The 22,947-nt window shown below is 43.6% G+C and overlaps 2 protein-coding genes across 6 annotated transcripts in view; one reads left to right on the plus strand and one right to left on the minus strand.

Annotated features, from left to right (window-relative positions):
* epn1 (epsin 1) overlaps positions 1-5,659 on the plus strand; it is a 40,858-nt gene extending 35,199 nt beyond the window's left edge. For all 3 annotated transcript variants that reach the window (XM_034174588.1, XM_034174586.1, XM_034174587.1), the window contains one exon: positions 5,121-5,659. In XM_034174588.1, coding sequence (XP_034030479.1) covers positions 5,121-5,575 — 455 coding nt within the window. In that variant the 3' untranslated portion in view covers positions 5,576-5,659. The remainder of the gene's footprint in view (positions 1-5,120) is intronic.
* Positions 5,660-5,843: 184 nt separating this feature from the next.
* foxj2 (forkhead box J2) lies at positions 5,844-22,867 on the minus strand. Of its 3 annotated transcripts, XM_034174591.1 has the most exons (10): positions 22,513-22,861; positions 21,900-22,244; positions 21,723-21,797; positions 21,509-21,604; positions 14,069-14,224; positions 13,535-13,982; positions 13,333-13,458; positions 13,132-13,233; positions 7,999-8,346; positions 5,844-7,777 (listed from the first exon to the last, which is right to left on the minus strand). In XM_034174591.1, the coding sequence occupies exons 2-10, from the start codon at positions 22,224-22,226 to the stop codon at positions 7,665-7,667; spliced, it is 1,791 nt and encodes a 596-aa protein (XP_034030482.1). In that variant the 5' UTR covers positions 22,227-22,244; positions 22,513-22,861; the 3' UTR covers positions 5,844-7,664. The 3 variants fall into 3 exon arrangements, with proteins under 3 accessions (XP_034030482.1, XP_034030481.1, XP_034030480.1); XM_034174590.1 differs by having other exon boundaries at positions 13,132-13,458; positions 13,535-13,979; positions 22,513-22,867; XM_034174589.1 differs by having other exon boundaries at positions 13,132-13,458; positions 22,513-22,864.
* Between the last annotated feature and the right edge of the window lie 80 nt (positions 22,868-22,947).

Raw genomic sequence — 22,947 nt, forward strand, 5'->3', positions numbered from 1 at the left:
ACATATCCTTCGCATAGAGTTGATCAGGTTGTCAATTGTGGCCTGTGGAATGTTGGTCCACTCCTCTTCAATGGCTGTGCGAAGTTGCTGGATATTGGCAGGAACTGGTACACGTGGTTGTATACGCTGGTCCAGAGCATCCCAAACATGCTCAATGGGTGACATGTCCGGTGAGTATGCCGGCCATGCAAGAACTGGGACATTTTCAGCTACCAAGAATTGTGTACAGATCCTTGCAACATGGGGCCGTGCATTATCCTGCTGCAACATGAGGTGATATTCTTCGATGTATGGCACAACAATGGGCCTCAAGATCTCGTCACGGTATCTCTGTGCATTCAAAATGCCATCAATAAAATGCACCTGTGTTCTTCGTCCATAACAGACGCCTGCCCATACCATAACCCCACCGCCACCATGGGCCACTCGATCCACAATATTGACATCAGAAAACCACTCACCCACACGACGCCACACACGCTGTCTGCCATCTGCCCTGGACAGTGTGAACCGGGATTCATCCGTGAACAGAACACCTCTCCAACGTGCCAAACGCCAGCGAATGTGAGCATTTGCCCACTCAAGTCAGTTACGACGACGAACTGGAGTCAGGTCGAGACCCCGATGAGGACGACGAGCATGCACATGAGCTTCCCTGAGACGGTTTCTGACAGTTTGTGCAGAAATTCTTTGGTTATGCAAACTGAATGTTTCAGCAGCTGTCCGAGTGGCTGGTCTCAGACGATCTTGGAGGTGAACATGCTGGATGTGGAGGTCCTGGGCTGGTGTGGTTACACGTGGTCTGCGGTTGTGAGGCTGGTTGGATGTACTGCTAAATTCTCTGAAACGCCTTTGGAGACGGCTTATGGTAGAGAAATGAACATTCAATACACAAGCAACAGCTCTGGTTTACATTCCTGCTGTCAGTATGCCAATTGCACGCTCCCTCAAATCTTGCGACATCTGTGGCATTGTGCTGTGTGATAAAACTGCACCTTTCAGAGTGGCCTTTTATTGTGGACAGTCTAAGGCACACCTGTGCACTAATCATGGTGTCTAATCAGCATCTTGATATGGCACACCTGTGAGGTGGGATGGATTATTATCTCAGCAAAGGAGAAGTGCTCACTATCACAGATTTAGACTGGTTTGTGAACAATATTTGAGGGAAATGGTGATATTGTGTATGTGGAAAAAGTTTTAGATCTTTGAGTTCATCTCATACAAAATGGGAGCAAAACCAAAAGTGTTGCGTTTATATTTTTGTTGAGTGTATAAACACAATAAATAGAGCAAAGAGTAATATTTCTTTCTTTTTTTTTAAAGTATAAAAACCTTCTTTTTACACTGTTGACGGACAACTGACTGTTGACAGTTACTAATGGATTTGATGAACAGCAGTTGGTGAGGAAAAATGATTATTTGCAAATATTTTACTAAGCTTTAACATGGAATACAAAAGGAAAGGGGAAGAGAGGCTTGTCAGAGTACACCTGGTAACAGGATCTTTCAGGTAGACATGAAGAGATTAAAATGTACAATTGTAGTCAGACGTTTGCATACACTCATCATGGTCATAAAAGTCATGTTAATTTTGGATTTTTAATGATGTCTTTTAAGTGTTCCTTTGTCAGGGTGGAAAGATTGTTTTTTTGATCTGTTCCCAGATGGGCCGGTGCACATGGAGAGTACTGAGATACACTTCGTGGTGTGACCTGGACACATCTTCAGTAAATTAACCAGGGTCACGGGGTGTTTTGGGTTTTACATCAGAAACCCTCACCCGGGTGACCCAGCCGGGAATGATTAAACCCTGACTTGTGTCCAGGTAGTGCACTATGCCTCACATCTCCCCTCTTCAACAGAATCAACCTGAAGCCTTTTCAGCAGCTTCCATTATGTTTTTCAAGGCTCTTCGCCTATGCAGTCCGCAGATCCCTAGGAGTCCCATGACCCAATGTAGAGACTGGCTTGCCAAGCCCCTGCAACCCACTTCAGTGGGCTTGCAGTGAGCCTTCCACCCAGTCCTATGACACTCAGCCACTAGGTCAGCATACTTGGCCCTCTTCCACTTCTGAGCTTCCTCCAGCTGATCTTCCTAGGGGACAATTAGCTCCAGTAGCACCACCTGCTTGCTTGCCCCGGACATCAACACCATATCTGGCCAGAGTGATGTTGCCACAATGATGTCCGGGAATCTCAGCTGTCTCCCAAGGTCAGCCAGTAGTTGCCAGGCCCTTGCTCTTGCAAGCAAGCCTCCGTGGGTCTTTTTGCAGAGCTGGGCCTTCTCGTCTGCTCAAACGAAGGTGATGGTACACTTGGAGGTGTTGCCACTTGCTGTTGATAATGCCATTGCAGATGGTGTCTGCTGCTGCCAGCTGAACCTGGTCGTGGCGCCAGCAATAACAACCATTTTCCAAGGCCTTGGGCAGCAGCCGAGGATGTATTCTAAAGATCCCCTTTTCTGGCAGAGTTGGCAAGTAGGTGAGTCCACCAGGCCCCAGGTGAACAGGTTGGCAGGGCTCGGGAGGATGTCATACACTGACTGGACTAGGAAGTTGAAGTGATGTGGCTCAATCTTCAGAGTTCTGCTCATGTGATCTTAAATCCAGCTGAATGCTCCCACTTGGTACAGGCCCCCTGCTTGGACATGCCCACCATTCTGCTCAAGCGAGCTTCTTCCACCTCTGTGCATACCTCCTCCTAGATCAGCTTCCGCTTCTCCTTTCCGCTGGCCGTTGTGTAATTTGGTTTTGAAATACTACCCGCCTGCCCAGTAGCCACTTTGCCCACCAAGATGCTGTGTCGCAAGCTTGCCTCTGCCCGTTCCACTGCGTCCTGGGCATGTTACTTCCGTCCTGTAGAGGAAACCTTGGTGTTGGTGGAATCCCTGTAGAGCAGGACTGCTCAGGTTAAACTGCTGAATGGAAGCTGCATCTTGATGCTATGCCTGAAGAGTGCAATGCTACTTAAGCTCTGTGGCAGACACAGCCACCTGCGTAGGAACTGGCTGATCTTCCTGTCAAAACTCCACGATAGTAATGGGGACTTAGTAGATAAGCAGTGGCCAGAGGAGACGAGGCAGGATGTCATGCTGGTAGATCCAGGCCTTAAACTTACCAGGAAGCCCCCACTTGTCCACAGCCATGAGCCATGTGTCGAGGTAATCGTTGGTACCTTGGCGTGAAGTGGTGTCCTTCAGGAAGTGATGTCCTTCAGGTTGCTAGTGAAGAGCTTGCCCAGGCTCTTCATTGGCTTTTCTAACACTGATGGAATCTGCACTCAGGGTCGATTGAGAGGCACCAGTACATGGGTTTGTTTACTGTGGGAATGTTGCTGCATGCTGACAAACCCACAGTCCTTGATGTATCCTGAGCCTGGTCAAATAACTAGTAAGGTCCAGATGATTGAGGTCTGAGGACCTGCTGCAGCCTTAATCCACTTTCAGTCATTGAGTTACAGGACATTGTCTCCTATGCCTGATCCAGCATAGAGGATGTCTTGTTTCTCCAGAGCCCCTTTAGCATCTCATGTTCAGGGTTCCTGTTGGTCCTTCATGGTTACCTGAGCAGCCGCAGGGCATGCAAGGTCACCACCATGTTTTACCCCTACAGGCAACAGACTTGATCTGTTATCCATGTGTCATGACGCAGATGAGGGTTTGCTTTGTGACACCTGGCATGATTGGTACAGCGTACATAATGTTTAAAAACAAGAATTGGGTGCACAAGTTTGAATATTAAATGTCACTTTTCACGCTTGTCAGTTTGGATTTATCTTGTTTGCGTGAGTGCGTGTGCTTTTTTCAGTCCTTCACGTGCGGCGTCATCTAAATCTGCAGAAAAATAACATCATTGGAAAATTAACACCTGAAAAAGGTCACATTACTGTTGTTGTATTCTCACTTTGTGCTCCTCCGAGTGGACTGGAGCTCCACACGGCACTCTGTGAGTCAAACTCTGAATTGTACAATTCCTGGAAAAAAGGACTAAACTGATGAGTCCACAATGAAGTTAATGTACCTACTTATATATTAATATGTTCCACGCAAGGTGATTTCATGCACATGCAGTCAGGCGCATGGTAGTGGGGGGGGACTCGCACACATAATCCAAACTGCATGTGCACGTACAGAAACATGGAAAAAGGATGCATTTAATATTTAGCTCATTTTGTCTTCCATGGTGACAGGTCGTTATTTATTTAGTGCGACAGGTTCTCATCATTACAGTAATCGGGAGGCAGATTACGTGTCTGGAGTGATGCGTGCTTTCGGTGACACCAGAGTTGCACTCCATGTCCACTTGTGCCAAATTGACACCACAGCTTTCAGAGCCCAGAATGAACCCTCAGCTGCAGGAAAAGTATAAGTATATTCATTCCACAATATGCTCCAAATGATATGATTTGTTGGCGAAATAGGCCTCCAGGTCCGTTATATCATGGAAGAACATGACTTTTATGCAAAGCGACCACGATAACTGAAACTTTGGAGAATGTTTGTACACAGACTGAAGTTTAAGTCCAGCAAATGTCCAGGTATTTGTTGTACATTTGTAGGATTTATTACAATTTTTATGGGTTATTTATTTATATGCACCTATATTTCCATAAATGAAGAAAAAAAAACTTTGCTATTTTAAACACTCTAAGTGGACATTCCACTATTGATTCTGGAGTTATGAGGTGCAGCAGAATGCACCATGAATTCAGTATACATGTTGTATGTGCCATTACTGACTTCTACCATACAAAGCAATGTAGATGTGCAATCATCTTGTAAACTGAGATAGCTCAGCTGTTCATTTCAAAATTAGTGTGACCACAGTAAATAAAACCTTTTTGGAAAATCTGTTAAACTGACACCCTAGTTGTGCAACTTATTATAGTCCGTTCATTAGTAATACAGCTCGTTTTGCAGTGTCAGATATGCCACTTAAAAATGTCCTGGTTCAGTCGCTCCTGAAAGTGAATAGACTATTAGGCCCAGTCTTAAAAAAAACAAAAAATTGTAAGATGATATAAGAATGTTTGCACAAAATAAAGGTTGGGGAGAAAAAAAAACCCACTTATTGTAAAGAAGCACTTTGGTCTAATTAGCTGTGACCTCTGACCCTCAGGCTCATCGCCTGTCCCTGGGATGGCAGTGACACCAGGCAGTACTATTTCCAGCAGGGGGGTTTCTCCGACACCCGCTGCTTCCAACCCTTTTGGTGTGGCCCCGCCCATGACCTCCATCTCACCTCAGCCGTCGTCGCTCGGCCTGAGCAGCCTCCGCACCAGTCCTGTGCCTCCAAATCCCATGCTGGGCATGGTGCAACCTGGGATGGGAATGGGGCCAATAAGCATGGGAGCTCCAGGAATGGGCATGGTGCAGTCCGGCCCCATGGGTTTGCCCTACAGCAGCCTCTCGCCTATGGTGGCTCCAGGTGCCTCCCTTTTAGGTCCTGGAGGGACAGCACCTCCTCAGCTGATTTTGGGAGGGACAAGTGGAACGGGAGGAGTGATGGGGGCAGGAACGTCAGTAGGAGGTGGAGGAACAACCGGGGCAAGCACCAATCCTTTTCTTCTTTGAGGAAGTGTCACGTCGCTCACCTGATTCCACCTCCTCAGCCTTACCTGCTGCCCCATCATTCATCTACCCCCCAACTCAGTTTGTACCCAAAAAGAAAAGTGTCCACATCTCTATATTTTAAGAAAGAAAACACACAATCAAACTTTATCCTTTACTCAGACAGCATTAGTTATTTTTTTCCTGATTTCATTTAAGTCCTTTCATTTCAGTTTGGGATCCCCCCTCAATGGGTTATATAGATGTTTATTTATTTTATTTTGTAATTTTGTCGTTCTGTGTTGCTCATTCTGTTTTTTTTGGGGGTTTTTTTTCAGTCCTATGTGAAATGAAGTGTTTGAGAGCAGTAGTGTCACTTTACTGTACTCTGCTACTACTGCACTGAGAGAGAGAGATGGAGAGGGGACATGGCCACTAAAACTGAAAAAGAAACTCTTGCACCTGCCTCCTCCTCTTTTTCTCCCTCCAGTATGAAGACAAACACTGAAATAAAACAAGAGCATGAAGGATGATTTTTCAACCAGCTCCCGACTGAGGAACGGACTGAACTAATTGTCAGCATTTCAGGCACAATATGGTTCGATTGTTTCAACTATTTCACTTATAATTTAATGAAAATGTAATTTATTTTTTTCCGGATATGGAACAAAATAATGTGGAAAAGAATCATACAATGATGCCATATAAACCAATGACTTCCAAAAAGTCATTGTGGAAAGCAGACAGCTGTTTGTCTGTCAGAGGGAAAATGATGGATTGTTTGAAATCGTATGCAGGAATGTGAGGGTGAGAATATGAATGTTAAGTGTGAAAGAGAGTATGTGTGCTTGGACTTGCCATACCTCCAATATATCAAGATCTGTGACTCCAAAAGTAAGATACTACAACCATTATTATTTTTGTGTTATGTTAATCATGGGATTTCAAATGAGTTATGTGGGTCGCATTTCTCTGCCAATTTAAAAAAAAAAAAGTTGATTAATTTATTTTTTTTGTTTTTGCTCAATCAGACTGTGGGATTGTAACAGTGTCCCAGAAGACCACTGTCCATGTTTCATGGCCCCGCCCTGTGAGGAGGAGCCACTGATGCTTTTAAAATTTAATTATTTCAGTGACTTGGAGAAAAGAAGGGGACTGGCTGACATGCTCCATGCTTTTAATTTAGTTGGAGTTTATTTTATATTGGCAAAGTCTTTTATCAGGTAAGGTTGAATTTTCTGTGGTGTTGACTGTGAACATTCACATTTGAAAAGTAAAATTAAAAGCAAACAAAAAAAAAATCAAATTTATGAAATAAAAAGAAAACATGTCTGGCTTCTTTAATGCTTTTACACTTCAGTTAATGATTATTGAGATATACCAATTTTAATGCTGCAAGATACAATGATGCAACAGCAAAATGGTAATCAAGACCATAAGTATTTGGACTGGCTGTTTTTTGTCATTTTATCTGTACACCACAATAGAGTTAATTTAAACTTAAACAAGTTTTAATGTTTATTTTCAGCTTCGATTCAAGCGGCCGAACAAAAAAAATCACATTAAGCATTTAGGAATTATAGTCATTTGTATACATAATTTTATTTTCAGATCCCAAAAGTAATTGGACAAGTATTTTTATTACAAATGACCACCTTGAGCCAGTTCTTTAGAAAAGTCAGATGGTTATATTAACATTTCCAAGTCACTGAATATGCCTTGGACTAAATTTGCATATATTATTAAGAAATAAAAAAATAGTGTTGCATGTTTCCATCCACTGCCTTGTCTCAAAGAAAACTGGCTGTAAAAGTGATTTGTTCATTGCACCTCCATTGTGCTGGTACAAAAGCAAAACTACAATGACTGCCATTGTCCAAATGCTTACAGTGCAGACAATTTATGAATGGAATCCATCAGAAAATACAATTTTTATTGCTAAATAAGACAAAAATATGAGAAACTGGAACAATGTACAACTGTTATCCTCCAAATACAACATTCAGTTTCCAACAGCGAGAAGCTTCAGCAGTGTTGCTCGATAATGTTGAGAGAAAACTCAGTCACAGATCTCTACAAAGTTCAGATATGCTTTCTTCACACAGATTGAGGGTCAAACAATTAGAGAATCCCAGTCAAAGTCGTCTTGGATCTCCTCGCTGTTGCTATGAAGATTCTTTAATGGAGGATGTGGTTGAGGTGCCGTTGACTGATGGTGTATCCCAGCTAAAAGGAGACTCATGTTAGGAGAAATAGCAGTGTGGAACTCAGCCCCCCCCCCCCCCCCCCCACACACACACACACACACACACACACACACCCTCCCTCTGTTTAAATAAGTTCTGCTTTAGTAATCATCAAGTCTAAAGTTCAGGTCTTACACAAGCTGTGAGTTGTTGCCGTATAACAGAAAAAGAAACTTTATGGATGTGACGTCCATGTCTTACCAGTAGTGTTGGTAGGCTGTGTGAGTTGGGGTCTGTGAAGACCCTGACCCTGTGCATGCATGGCCCTCCGTGGTGGCTGCGCCCCACTGGCAGGGTGAATCATGGGAGGGTAAGGGAGGGGGGAGGGGTGGGTGAGGCTGGACAGAGTAGGAGGTTGATTGGAGGGGCATGGTGGGATCTGTAAGGAGTGATGCGTTCCCATTGCGAGTGCGGAGTTGTTCTCCAAGGTGGAGCTGATCATCCCTTTCTGAGTGAAGAAACGGTTCAGAGAATCGCAGAGGGAATTGAAGAGCACTGGATCCAGAGCCCAGTCGCAGAGCTCAGCCTGGCGCATGCTCTCCAGCAAGTCTGGCAATGGAAATGTTTAAAAAAAATGTGTGTGTGTGTATCAAATCAATTTTATTTATATAGTGCCAAATCACAACAAACAGTTGCCCCAAGGCACTTTATATTGTAAGGCAAAAGCCATACAATAATTACAGAAAAACCCTTGCTTGCACTTTTCATCACTGGTATAATGTTATCCCTTCAGGTGTTTTTTTCAGTTTGGGAAAAAGAAAAAAGAGGGGTGCAAGATCTGAACTGTACACCAGATTTTTTCAAATTTGAGCTGCTGTAATGCATCCTGTGTTTGTCAGCTCGTGTGTTGAAAGTACTCTGACAACAAATTCAAGATGGTACCACCGACATGCCTTGGACTAAATACGATAAAATTCTACTTTAAAATGTCCAATTTTATCACATGACACCAAGCCAATTTTTTATACATATATATATATATGTATATATATATATACATACATATAAAATTCTCTCTCCCTCTCTGTGTATATATATATACATACATATAAAATTCTCTCTCCCTCTCTGTGTGTATATATATATATATATATATATATATATATATATATATATATATATATATATATATATATATATATATATATATATATATATATATATATACACACACAACAAAAATATGAACGCAACACTTTTGGTTTTGCTCCCATTTTGTATGAGATGAACTCAAAGATCTAAAACTATTTCCACATACACAATATCACCTTTTCCCTCAAATATTGTTCATAAACCATTCTAAATCTGTGATAGTGAGCACTTCTCCTTTGCTGAGATAATTCATCCCACCTCACAGGTGTGCCATATCAAGATGCTGATTAGACACCATGATTAGTGCACAGGTGTGCCTTAGACTGCCCACATTAAAAAGCCACTCTGAAAGGTGCAGTTTTATCACACAGCACAATGCCACAGATGTCGCAAGATTTGAGGGAGCGTGCAATTGGCATGCTGACAGCAGGAATGTCAACCAGAGCTGTTGCTTGTGTATTGAATGTTCATTTCTCTACCATAAGCCGTCTCCAAAGGCGTTTCAGAGAATTTGGCAGTACATCCAACCAGCCTCACAACCGCAGACCACGTGTAACCACACCAGCCCAGGACCTCCACATCCAGCATGTTCACCTCCAAGATCGTCTGAGACCAGCCACTCGGACAGCTGCTGAAACAATCGGTTTGCATAACCAAAGAATTTCTGCACAAACTGTCAGAAACCATCTCAGGGAAGCTCATCTGCATGCTCGTCGTCCTCATCGGGGTCTCGACCTGACTCTAGTTCGTCGTCGTAACCGACTTGAGTGGGCAAATGCTCACATTCGCTGGCGTTTGGCACATTGGAGAGGTGTTCTCTTCACGGATGAATCCCGGTTCACACTGTTCAGGGCAGATGGCAGACAGCATGTGTGGCGTCGTGTGGGTGAGCGGTTTTCTGATGTCAATGTTGTGGATCGAGTGGCCCATGGTGGCGGTGGGGTTATGGTATGGGCAGGCGTCTGTTATGGACGAAGAACACAGGTGCATTTTATTGATGGCATTTTGAATGCACAGAGATACCGTGACCAGATCCTGAGGCCCATTGTTGTGCCATACATCCAAGAACATCACCTCATGTTGTAGCAGGATAATGCACGGCCCCATGTTGCAAGGATCTGTACACAATTCTTGGAAGCTGAAAATGTCCCAGTTCTTAGTAGAGAAGCTTGAATCTTTGACTGGACTGGGTTGCTTGACGCGAGGACGTTTCACTTCAAATCGCAGAAGCTTCCTCAGCTAAAATTCTTGCTCTGGAAGTCTGACTTCTGTCTGACTCTTGTAGATAAGAATAAAACAGAAGCCAACAAAAGCTGGAGTTTTAAACCTAACCAGACCCCTCCTACTGAGAGACAGACTGCTATAGGCTAGTGACAACAATAGCTCTAATTAGCAACTATTGTGCTGTAGTTAGCACACCTAATGGCAGGACAGCTGTCCCTCTAATGATGGGATGGATGCCTTTCTGATGGCTCCCTTGATGACGTGAATGACTCATTACCATGAACAAAAGACTGAAACTCCTTTGACCTGAGTACCCCATTGTAAACGGGATAAAGTGTGTCTCAGTGTGTCCCCTGTTTACAATGGGGTACTCAGGTCAAAGGAGTTTGTCTGTTGTTCATGGTAATGAGTCATTCACGTCATCAAGGGAGCCATCAGAAAGGCATCAATCCCATCATCACAGCTGCTGAAACAATCGGTGTGCATAACCAAAGAATTTCTGCATAAACTGTCAGAAACCATCTCAGGGAAGCTCATATGCATGCTCGTCGTCCTCATCGGGGTCTCGACCTGACTGCAGTTCGTCGTCGCAACTTCGCACAGCCATTGAAGAGGAGTGGACCAACATTCCACAGGCCACAATTGACAACCTGATCAACTCTATGTGAAGGAGATGTGTTGCACTGCACAAGGCAAATGGTGGTCACACCAGATACTGACTGGTATCCCCCCCCCCAATAAAACAAAACTGCACCTTTCAGAGTGGCCTTTTATTGTGGACAGTCTAAGGCACACCTGTGCACTAATCATGGTGTCTAATCAGCATCTTGATATGGCACACCTGTGAGGTGGGATGGATTATCTCAGCAAAGGAGAAGTGCTCACTATCCCAGATTTAGCCTGGTTTGTGAACAATATTTGAGGGAAATGGTGATATTGTGTATGTGGAAAAAGTTTTAGATCTTTGAGTTCATCTCATACAAAATGGGAGCAAAACCACAAGTGTTGCGTTTATATTTTTGTTGAGTATATATATATATATATATATATATATATATATATATATATATATATATATATGTGTGTGAATGTATGTGTATATATGTGTGTATGTATATGTATATGCACGCTCCTCTCTGCATACACGGAGAGGCAGTGGAGCGTGTAGACAGCACTAAGTTCCTGGGCATCCACATCTCCTCTGACCTCACTTGGACTGTGAACACTTCACACCTGGTAAAGAAGGCCCAACAACGGCTCTTCTTCCTCAGGAAGCTGAAGCGGTCTGGACTCTCCTCTCAGGTGTTAGTGAACTTTTACAGAGCCACCATTGAGAGCATCCTGTGTCTCAGTGTGACGGTGTGGTATGGCAGCTGCACGTCACAAAACAAAAAGGACTTAGCCCAGGTGGTGAGAACAGCACAGGGGATTGTGGGCCACCGTCTACCAGATCTGGACTCCGTTTACATTGTCCGAGTCCAGAAGAGGGCCAGACGTATGGCTGCTGATCCCACCCACCCGGGCAATGCACTGTTTGTACCACTTCCATCAGGGAAGCGGTACAGGAACATCAAATCCACCACGAAAAGACTCAGGGACAGCTTCTTCCCTACAGCTGTGAAAGCCATAGCCCCCCTGCAGTGAACCACTGCATCCCACCCCCCTACAGAACTGTCAACATGAACCCTCCCCCTTAAACACACACACCTACCCCTATCACACAGACTCACACCTCCATGTCTATCACAAACACACACCCACACACACCCACCCCTAACAATCAAACTCAATCAAGACTCGCACTAAGCTGCACTTTCTTTTTATCTTTTCATCTCCTCATTGTCACCTCCTCTCTCCCCTGTACACTCATTCTCATGTAGATACATACACACACCACCTGTAAATATTTTTTTTTAAGTGTGTTTCTTTACATTTATTTATTTATTTTTTATTTACCGTTATTATTTAAGTGTTTTATTTATGTGTGTGCTGATTTATTTATTATGTGCCTTGCCAGGAGTGTGAAAATTTCATTATGCCTGCATAATGACAATAAAGATCTTGATTGATTGATATATATATATGTGTGTATGTGTATGTATATGTATGTATGTGCCTGTGTTTATTGTATTTATTGAGGAAAAAAGTGTGTGTGCCCCCACTACGCCACATTTTAGGGAATTGCTGGCATTGATTTTTGCCAGGAAAAAATTTCAGTCAGATGAAAATTTATTTATTACTTTAACCCATATATATATATATATATATATATATATATATATATATCCCTCGAACGTGTGGCATCTGTGTCATGTGATAAAACTACACATTTTAGAATGAGCTTTTATTGTGAGCGTTCCCAGGCATGTGCAATAATGTGCAATAATCAGGGTTGGGTAGGATTACTTTGAAATGTAATCCAAAAGTAATTAGATTACAAGTAATCCAAATGTATGTACATACATACATGTAATCCACATGTATTTTTTCAAAGTAATCCTACCCAACCTTGGCAATAATCATGTTGTTTAATCACCACCTTTATATGTAACCAGTGCAAAGTGGAAGGGTGAAGTATGCACTAACAGATTTAAGGGTATTTGTGAACTAATTTCAAGGGAAATAACCCCTTGGTGGACATCATTCACGCTACCATATCTCAGAGCACGTCGTGATTCAGCATAACGAAATATACATTAATCTATGGGTTTGTGATATTGTTATGAAAAGTGCACAATTTTCGTAAGGGGAGCACAAATTTATTCTAATACATTCCGTGATGGCTGCACGAAATTCAGTGATGCGGGGGGGGGGGGGGGGGGGGGGTATGGTTAGGATTAGGGGTAGGGTTAGTAATAGTAAGTTAAAAAAAAACCTACCATGAAAATTTAAATCATTTTGTGACGGGAGCACAAAAAGAAACTGGTGAGACTGGGTTGCATTCACGCCAATGCTTGAAATCTAACGAAAACAAAACTTGTATTTATATATTTTTTGAAATATTACTGGAAAACTGACCTGGGTGCCCAGAGAGGTCTATGTTTGCCCAGTCTAGATTACTGACGATGCGGAAGCTCTCCTTCAGAGATTCTGTATTACTGAACCAGTCTGCCGGCACAGCTGCACAGAGATGTGAGGTTACTTCAGAACTTTTTTGGTATGTTGCTGGTTTTACCACATTTCTAGAACCTCTAGCCTCCTTAGTCACATGAGACTCACTGTGCTGACAGAGGCGTTCTGTCTCAGGAGGTTGCGTGGCTGCAGGGTGCGGAGACACCGGCAGCAGAGTCGGAGTGTGAAGTGGGGTCGTGTCATTGGTGTGCACAGCCACGGGAGCAACGTCCGCTGGAAAACATGCGGTGTTACAGCCATGTAGCTCATGCGTGTTGTACATTGATGCTTAAAGCACAATAATACTTACACTGCGAGCCTTCCCTCTCACGTATATTCTTGACGAGAGATTTAAAAGATGCGTACAAGTCGGGTAAGTTCAGCTCGTCAAAGGTGAAACGGAGGGAAGGATCAATGGAGATCACTGAGGCAGCAGGAGCAGCAGAGGGAAGGGTAACAGGTGAAAAAGAGTGGGCGGGGCCTGACACAGGCAGGCCAGGTGCGGGGTGAGGACTCACAGAGAAAGTGGGGATAGACAAGCACCCTGAAGTAGCAGGAATGGACAGAGTGGTGTCAGACAGTGGAGGAACAGCTGGAGAAGAGGTAGGGGTGGAAAACGTGTGGCCAGGTGGGTGCGGAGGTAGAAAACAGTTGATGGAAGACAGAGGGACAGCAGATGGGAGCCGAGCTGCAGAAGAGACAGTTAAGCGAAGGTCAGGTGGACTGGAGACAGGGAATGTCCTGTAGGGAGACTGCTGCTGTAAAACACAACACAGGACAATATTTTGGGATCACTGTTCAGTAAAGTGGGTCATGCAATAAACGAGTGAAAAGGTGACTGGACCTTGCACGGAGGAGGAGACAGGGAGGCGGGTTGGGGTGACTGTCGCTCTGTAACACCCAGTGAGTCCGATTTGACAAGCTGGTGTTCTGCAAAGGAGCTCTGCTGCGGCTGAGGAGACGGTCGTCTCTCAGCATGTGATCCTGACACCAGCAGCTCCTGAAACATGGCAAGCAGAAATGGACTGCATTTATATAGAGCTTTACCATCTATATCAGATGCTCAAAGCACTTTACACACTAATGCCTCACATTCACCCCAATGTGAGGGTGCTTACAAGGTACTCACTACACACCGGGAACAACTAGGGGATTAAGGACCTTGCCCAAGGGCCCTTAGTGATTTTCCAGTCAGGCTGGGATTTGAACAGAGAATCCTCTTTCCTACTTGGATGGGAGACCTCTTTGGAACACCAGCAGCTGTGTGTGTTTCTCCAGGTACAACTGGAGTTGCATCAGGAAGGGCATCAGGCATAAAACTTGTGCCAAATACCAATGCGGATCTGTCTGTATCCAATGCGGCGACCCCGAATAATAATGGGGGAAGCCAAAAGGACAACAACTGTTCTTATTGATGAACTTCAACAAAGATATTTTCACATAAAGACAAAAGTAAATGTCATGGAAAGATGGCTTAAAATGCAATTCTGTTGCATGAAGATAAAACATGAAAAAAATTCAGAGTTCCAAGTGGAGGAGTTCACCTATTTTGAGGTTTTGCTCACAAGTGGAGTTAAGTTGGAGTGTGAGGCAGATTGGGGCTGCGCCTAATGTCCTGAACCCACTGAACCAGAAGGCGAGACTCCCAATTTACTTGCTGATTTACACTCCTATCTTCACCTGCAGTCATGAACTTTGGGTAATGGCCAAAAGAACAAGGCTGCAGATACCAGTGGCAGAGAGAGATGAGATTCCTGCGCCTGGTATCTGGGCTTACACTCATGGACAGGGTGAGTGGCTCAGAGTTGAACCACTGCTTAGTGGCATCAAAAGGAGCCAGCAGATGTGATTTCAGGTGATGAGGATGCACCCAGGTCGTCTCCCTAGGGAGGTCATCTAGGCACATCCAATTGGTTGGAAGCTCTAAGGATGACCCAGGATGTACTGTAGGGACTATATTTCCAAGCTGTCTTGGGAACACCTCCGGATTCCCCAAGAATAGTGTGAGGATTTGGTCGTGGAGAGGGAAGTGTGGGATGAGCTGCTTGGTCTGCTGATACTGTGACCCGGACCCCACGGCAGAGAATGAATGAATAATTTAAATTTGAAAAATTAAGTATCATGCCACTCAGCTTCTCAAGATAGTTGCCATGCTGCTCTGAAGCATCTTCAAAATGCTGTCTTTATTGGAATATGTCATACAGAATCAAATGAAATGTCATTTTCTATGTTTTCCTACACACTGAATCCATGACAACCATAATTGCACTGATTTTAAAAAGTGTGCCATGATATCCATTTTTTATTATATTAAACAAATTTAGTACTTTTACCATAAAATGCACAAACATTTCACACATCTGCCTTGCTGCATGTGTGGACTGTGGAGTTTGCGTGTTCTCGCCATGTTTGTGTGGGCTGCTTCCAGGTGCTCGGGCTTCCTCCAACTTCCAAAGCCATGCAGGTTTGGTGAAATGGTGACCGTAAATTGGCCGCAGGTGTGAGTCAGAGTGTGAATATGTATGTTTGTCTATATGTGGCCCTGCGATAGCCTGGCAACTTGTGCAGCACGTACCCCGCCTCTCGCCCAATCACGGCTGGAATAGGCTCCAGTACCCCCACGACCCTTCACTGGAATAAGCAGGTTTACAAAATACGAGATCTATTAGAAAAGTATCCAACCTTATTATTTTTTTCAAAAACCATATGGATTTGAATCACGTGTGATTGCGTCAGACAAGCTTGAACCCTTGGGCGCATGCGTGAGTTTTTCCACGCCTGTCGGTTGCGTCATTCGCCTGTGTGCAGGCTTTGAGTGAGGAGTGGTCCAGCCCCCTCGTTGGATTTTCATTGTCAGGAAATGGCGGAATGATTTGGGCTTTTTTTCATCAGAATTTTTTCAGAAACTGATAGATAGATAACTCATAGATAATTGGCAGAGCTTCTGGGGAAAACCTGGTCTTGTTAGGAGAGACGGCATCCATCCCACTTTGGATGGAGCAGCTCTCATTTCTAGAAATCTGGCCAATTTTCTTAAATCCTCCAAACCGTGACTATCCAGGGTTGGGACCAGGAAGCAGAGTTGTAGTCTTACACACCTCTCTGCAGCTTCTCTCCCCCTGCCATCCCCTCATTACCCCATCCCCGTAGAGACGGTGCCTGCTCCCAGACCACCAATAACCAGCAAAAATCTATTTAAGCATAAAAATTCAAAAAGAAAAAATAATATAGCACCTTCAACTGCACCACAGACTAAAACAGTTAAATGTGGTCTATTAAACATTAGGTCTCTCTCTTCTAAGTCCCTGTTAGTAAATGATATAATAATTGATCAACATATTGATTTATCCTGCCTTACAGAAACCTGGTTACAGCAGGATGAATATGTTAGTTTAAATGAGTCAACTCCCCCGAGTCACACTAACTGCCAGAATGCTCGTAGCACAGGCCGAGGCGGAGGATTAGCAGCAATCTTCCATTCCAGCTTGTTAATTAATCAAAAACCCAGACAGAGCTTTAATTCATTTGAAAGCTTGACTCTTAGTCTTGTCCATCCAAATTGGAAGTCCCAAAAACCAGTTTTATTTGTTGTTATCTATCGTCCACCTGGTCGTTACTGTGAGTTTCTCTGTGAATTTTCAGACCTTTTGTCTGACTTAGTGCTTAGCTCAGATAATTATAGTGGGCGATTTTAACATCCACACAGATGCTGAGAATGACAGCCTCAACACTGCATTTAATCTATTATTAGACTCAATTGGCTTTGCTCAAAATGTAAATGAGTCCACCCACCACTTTAATCATATCTTAGATCTTGTTCGGACTTATGGTATGGAAACTGAAGACTTAACAGTATTCCCTGAAAACTCCCTTCTGTCTGATCATTTCTCTGATGGACTACCCAGCAGTGGGGAATAAGTTTCATTACACTAGAAGTCTTTCAGAAAGCGCTGTAACTAGGTTTAAGGATATGATTCCTTCTTTATGTTCTCTAATGCCATATACCAACACAGTGCAGAGTAGCTACCTAAACTCTGTAAGTGAGATAGAGTATCTCATCAATAGTTTTACATCCTCATTGAAGACAACTTTGGATGCTGTAGCTCCTCTGAAAAAGAGAGCTTTAAATCAGAAGTGCCTGACTCCGTGGTATAACTCACAAACTCGCAGCTTAAAGCAGATAACCCGTAAGTTGGAGAGGAAATGGCGTCTCACTAATTTAGAAGATCTTCACTTAGCCTGGAAAAAGAGTCTGTTGCTCTATAAAAAAGCCCTCCGTAAAGCTAGGACATCTTACTACTCATCACTAATTGAAGAAAATAAGAACAACCCCAGGTTTCTTTTCAGTACTGTAGCCAGGCTGACAGAGAGTCAGAGCTCTATTGAGGCGAGTATTCCTTTAACTTTAACTAGTAATGACTTCATGACTTTCTTTGCTAATAAAATTTTAACTATTAGAGAAAAAATTACTCAGAACCATCCCAAAGATGTATCGTTATCTTTGGCTGCTTTCAGTGATGCCAGTATTTGGTTAGACTCTTTCTCTCAGATTGTTCTGTCTGAGTTATTTTCATTAGTTACTTCATCCAAACCATCAACATGTCTATTAGACCCCATTCCTACCAGGCTGCTCAAGGAAGCCCTACCATTATTTAATGCTTCGGTCTTAAATATGATCACTCTATCTTTATTAGTTGGCTATGTACCACAGCTTTTAAGGTGGCAGTAATTAAACCATTACTTAAAAAGCCATCACTTGACCCAGCTATCTTAGCTAATTATAGGCCAATCTCCAACCTTCCTTTTCTCTCAAAAATTCTTGAAAGGGTAGTTGTAAAACAGCTAACTGATCATCTGCAGAGGAATGGTCTATTTGAAGAGTTTCAGTCAGGTTTTAGAATTCATCATAGTACAGAAACAGCATTAGTGAAGGTTACAAATGATCTTCTTATGGCCTCAGACAGTGGACTCATCTCTGTGCTTGTTCTGTTAGACCTCAGTGCTGCTTTTGATACTGTTGACCATAAAATTTTATTACAGAGATTAGAGCATGCCATAGGTATTAAAGGCACTGCACTGCGGTGGTTTGAATCATATTTATCTAATATATTACAATTTGTTCATGTAAATGGGGAATCTTCTTCACAGACTAAGGTTAATTATGGAGTTCCACAAGGTTCTGTGCTAGGACCAATTTTATTCACTTTATACATGCTTCCCTTAGGCAGTATTATTAGACGGCATTGCTTAAATTTTCATTGTTACGCAGATGATACTCAGCTTTATCTATCTATGAAGCCAGAGGACACACACCAATTAGCTAAACTGCAGGATTGTCTTACAGACATAAAGACATGGATGACCTCTAATTTCCTGCTTTTAAACTCAGATAAAACTGAAGCTATTGTACTTGGCCCCACAAATCTTATAAACATGGTGTCTAACCAGATCCTTACTCTGGATGGCATTACCCTGACCTCTAGTAATACTGTGAGAAATCTTGGAGTCATTTTTGATCAGGATATGTCATTCAAAGTGCATATTAAACAAATATGTAGGACTGCTTTTTTGCATTTACGCAATATCTCTAAAATTAGAAAGGTCTTGTCTCAGAGTGATGCTGAAAAACTAATTCATGCATTTATTTCCTCTAGGCTGGACTATTGTAATTCATTATTATCAGGTTGTCCTAAAAGTTCCCTGAAAAGCCTTCAGTTAATTCAAAATGCTGCAGCTAGAGTACTAACGGGGACTAGAAGGAGAGAGCATATCTCACCCATATTGGCCTCTCTTCATTGTCTTCCTGTTAATTCTAGAATAGAATTTAAAATTCTTCTTCTTACTTATAAGGTTTTGAATAATCAGGTCCCATCTTATCTTAGGGACCTCATAGTACCATATCACCCCAATAGAGCGCTTCGCTCTCAGACTGCAGGCTTACTTGTAGTTCTTAGGGTTTGTAAGAGTAGAATGGGAGGCAGAGCCTTCAGCTTTCAGGCTCCTGTGGAACCAGCTCCCAATTCGGATCAGGGAGACAGACACCCTCTCTACTTTTAAGATTAGGCTTAAAACTTTCCTTTTTGCTAAAGCTTATAGTTAGGGCTGGATCAGGTGACCCTGAACCATCCCTTAGTTATGCTGCTATAGACTTAGACTGCTGGGGGATTCCCATGATGCACTGAGTGTTTCTTTCTTTGTTTCTCTTTTTGCTCTGTATGCACCACTCTGCATTTAATCATTAGTGATTGATCTGTGCTCTCTTCCACAGCATGTCTTTTTCCTGGTTCTCTCCCTCAGCCCCAACCAGTCCCAGCAGAAGACTGCCCCTCCTTGAGCCTGGTTCTGCTGGAGGTTTCTTCCTGTTAAAAGGGAGTTTTTCCTTCCCACTGTCGCCAAGTACTTGCTCACAGGGGGTCGTTTTGACCGTTGGGGTTTTTACGTAATTATTGTATGGCCTTGCCTTACAATATAAAGCGCCTTGGGGCAACTGTTTGTTGTGATTTGGCGCTATATAAATAAAATTGATTGAATTGATTGAAACTGATAGAGACTGGCAGCTGGAAACCATTAGAGAAATTTATCTGGCTTCCGGTGAAAATGTTACAGGCTTGGTAGAGAATAAGGAGTGTTACTGTCACTTTAAGGACGGCCCCCAGCGGCTGTGGGGTGCGCAAAGCCGCCATCGACAGGCTGAACGACCATTTCATTTCTAAACGGATGGCTGTCTGGATCCGTAACCATCGTGTGCCATTTCTCTGGTTATCACAAGAGCTGGACATCAACCATTTTCCGGCAGATTTCACTTTTAACAAGAGATTTTGTCATGGAAAGCCGAGCGGAGGCTTTGTGCATCATGATGGATTTGCTACTGGAGCGAGACAAAACCACCTCCGTTTTAGTCTCACAGGACGGCTTTGAGATGGCGTTCAGACAGCTGTCGGTGATTTTTCCATCAAGTGATTATCCGAGAAATTGTGGATGTGCCTGGACATGCCAGAACATGTCCCGTGAGGCTTCATCACGGCGTTGCTGTGTGCCATGCAGCACCGCCGCGATACGCGGAATTCCTCCGCACGTCTGTCTCAATGTGCCGAAAAAGTGCTGATGTCCACGTCTTTTCACAATTCCTGTGCTAGTCAGACGACGTCCCAGATAAAACACAGCATCCAGTTTGGAAATGAACGGCACATTCCACTGTTACAGGAGTTTTTGTCATGGAAAGAGGAGCGGAGGCTTCACGCGTCGCGGCGGTGCCGCATGGCGCACAGCAACGCCATGATGAAGCCTCACGGGACATGTTCTGGCATGTCCAGGCACATCCACAATTTCTCGGATAATCACTCGATGGAAAAATCACCGACAGCTGTCTGAACACCATCTCAAAGCCGTCCTGTGAGACCAAAACGGAGGTGGTTTTGTCTCGCTCCAGTAGCGAATCCATCGTGACGCGCGAAGCCTCCGCTCGGCTTTCCATGACAAAATCTCTTGTTAAAAAGTGAAATCTGCCGGAAAATGGTTGATGTCCAGCTCTTGGGATAACCAGAGAAATGGCACACGATGGTTACGGATCCAGACAGCCATCCGTTTAGAAATGAAATGGTCGTTCAACCTGTCGATGGCGGCTTTGGAGCGCGGCGCGCCCCACAGCCGCTGGGGCGCCGTCCTTAAAGTGACAGTAACACTCCTTATTCTCTACCAAGCCTGTAACATTTTCACCAAAAGCCAGATAAATTTCCCCTTACCAAAAAGTAGTACATGCAAGTATGTTTCAAGTATACTTCCAGTTTACTCTTTATATACTTATCAGTACTATTTTTTGGTAAGGGTCTCTAATGGGTTCCAGCTGCCAGTCTCTAACAGTTTCTGAAAAAATTCTGATGAAAAAAAAAAGCCATTTCCTGACAATGAAAATCCAACGAGGGGACTGGACCACTCCTCACTCAAAGCCTGCTCACAGGCGAATGACGCAACCGACAGGCGTGGAAAAACTCACACATGCGCACGAGGGTTCAAGCTTGTCTGACGCAATCACACGTGATTCAAATCCATATGGTTTTTGAAAAAAATAATAAGGTCGGATACTTTTCTAATAGACCTCGTACATAAATGGATGGTGTCAATTGTGTTGCAGGCCTGATTTGGCCCTCAATGGTAGTTTGAGACCCTTGAGCTAACGGCTTCGAGTACAGCATTGAGCCATTTACATTAGCGTTTGTTCTGTGTTGCCTTTGAAATGTTTTAACACAAATAACATGTTTGCAACTACTATGAGATAAAGACCTACATTGTGCACCTCCTGCTCTTCCTCTTCCAGATAAGTGCGTTTAAGCGCCCTCAGTTGATTTACTTCTGGAGGTCCATCCATCGTCCAGTAGGAACCCTCGAAATACAGAACATTGAATTATTTATTTTGTTAAATGTACACTATTGAGCAGATATATTGCATTGAGTAAAATATATCAGATGCTTCATATTAAAAGTAAAATACAGTCTGTCACCTTTCCAGGGTCACTCTGCGGCCGAGGGACTTTCCTGAAGCATTTATTGAGGGACAGATTATGCCGAATGGAGTTCTATTGGGAATGTGCAATCATATAATCATGGTGGAGATGAATATGTCCTGAAAACAAACAACCTGAACTTGTACTTCAATAAGCACCTATGGAAAAGGTTACCTTCCAGCCGCGGCCCGCTCGGCTGTAGTATGGGAACGTGTTACTGATCCACGTGTAGATGTCGTTCAAACTCAGCTTCCTCTCAGGTGCAGATGCTATCGCCATGGCGATGAGTGTGGCATAGCTGTGAGGGGGCTTGCCTTTTGAGTTAAAAGGAGTGGGGTCTGGCACAGAAGGTAGGAAATCAACTCTCTCCCTCCCCTTGTCTTTCTTCTTGTCCCTCTCCGCTCCTCCTCCTCCTCGCTCTTTGCCTGATCGCAGGCTGCTGATGCCCAGCTGAGGCAGCCAGTCTATGCTGGTGAGGCTGGAGTCCAGCTCAGAGGACATCCCCTCTTTCTGTGGGGTCTGGGGGGAGTCGGAGGAGAAAGCAACAGGTCGTGTAATTTTGGGATTTAGTCTGTAAACAAACTGGACAGCAAAGTTCCGTCAGCATGTAACACTCATCCGGTCTGTTCCTGTAGGCTGCAAGCCTCCACAGTAAGACCCACCAACACTTTGGGCTGCACTGGGAACTTTCCACTCACACATAACATTAGTGTCAGCATACAGCTGGACCTGCTGAGCACACACTTCATCTATTTTCTAAGGAAGAAGAGAAGACTGATTTGCTTACCTCTCTATAGCCACTCGAAGCCCAAGGCCTTAAAAAAAACCCTTAAGGTTGAATGCTGTCATCAGCTGTGTACAACTGTGGCCAAACCAGTGTCCGTCCTCCCCGTCAGATGTCTCTCTCAAACATGTTGATCCTCACTACGCCTACAATCATACTTTTGGTTTTAGAAAGTTTGTGTTACTTGCAGAAATATATACAAAACTAATCGGCTAGCTTCCTTTTTCCTCTCTCTTCCCCTCCCTTTCTGTCTATACCAGAATTACATCACCGACTCCTCCCCCGAGGTGACATCACTGTGTGCACCCGCCCTGTGGGCCGAGCCCAGCTTTTCACTTTCTCACGACTTGGAAGTTAAAAAAAAGTTTCTGTGAAGCCATGTGCCAATAAAGAGGAACGCTGTTAACTTTAATTAGAAGCAGTTTTTTTTTTTTTTTT

Source organism: Thalassophryne amazonica, chromosome 7, assembly GCF_902500255.1.
Source record: "Thalassophryne amazonica chromosome 7, fThaAma1.1, whole genome shotgun sequence".
In the NCBI taxonomy this organism is placed as follows: Eukaryota; Metazoa; Chordata; class Actinopteri; order Batrachoidiformes; family Batrachoididae; genus Thalassophryne; species Thalassophryne amazonica.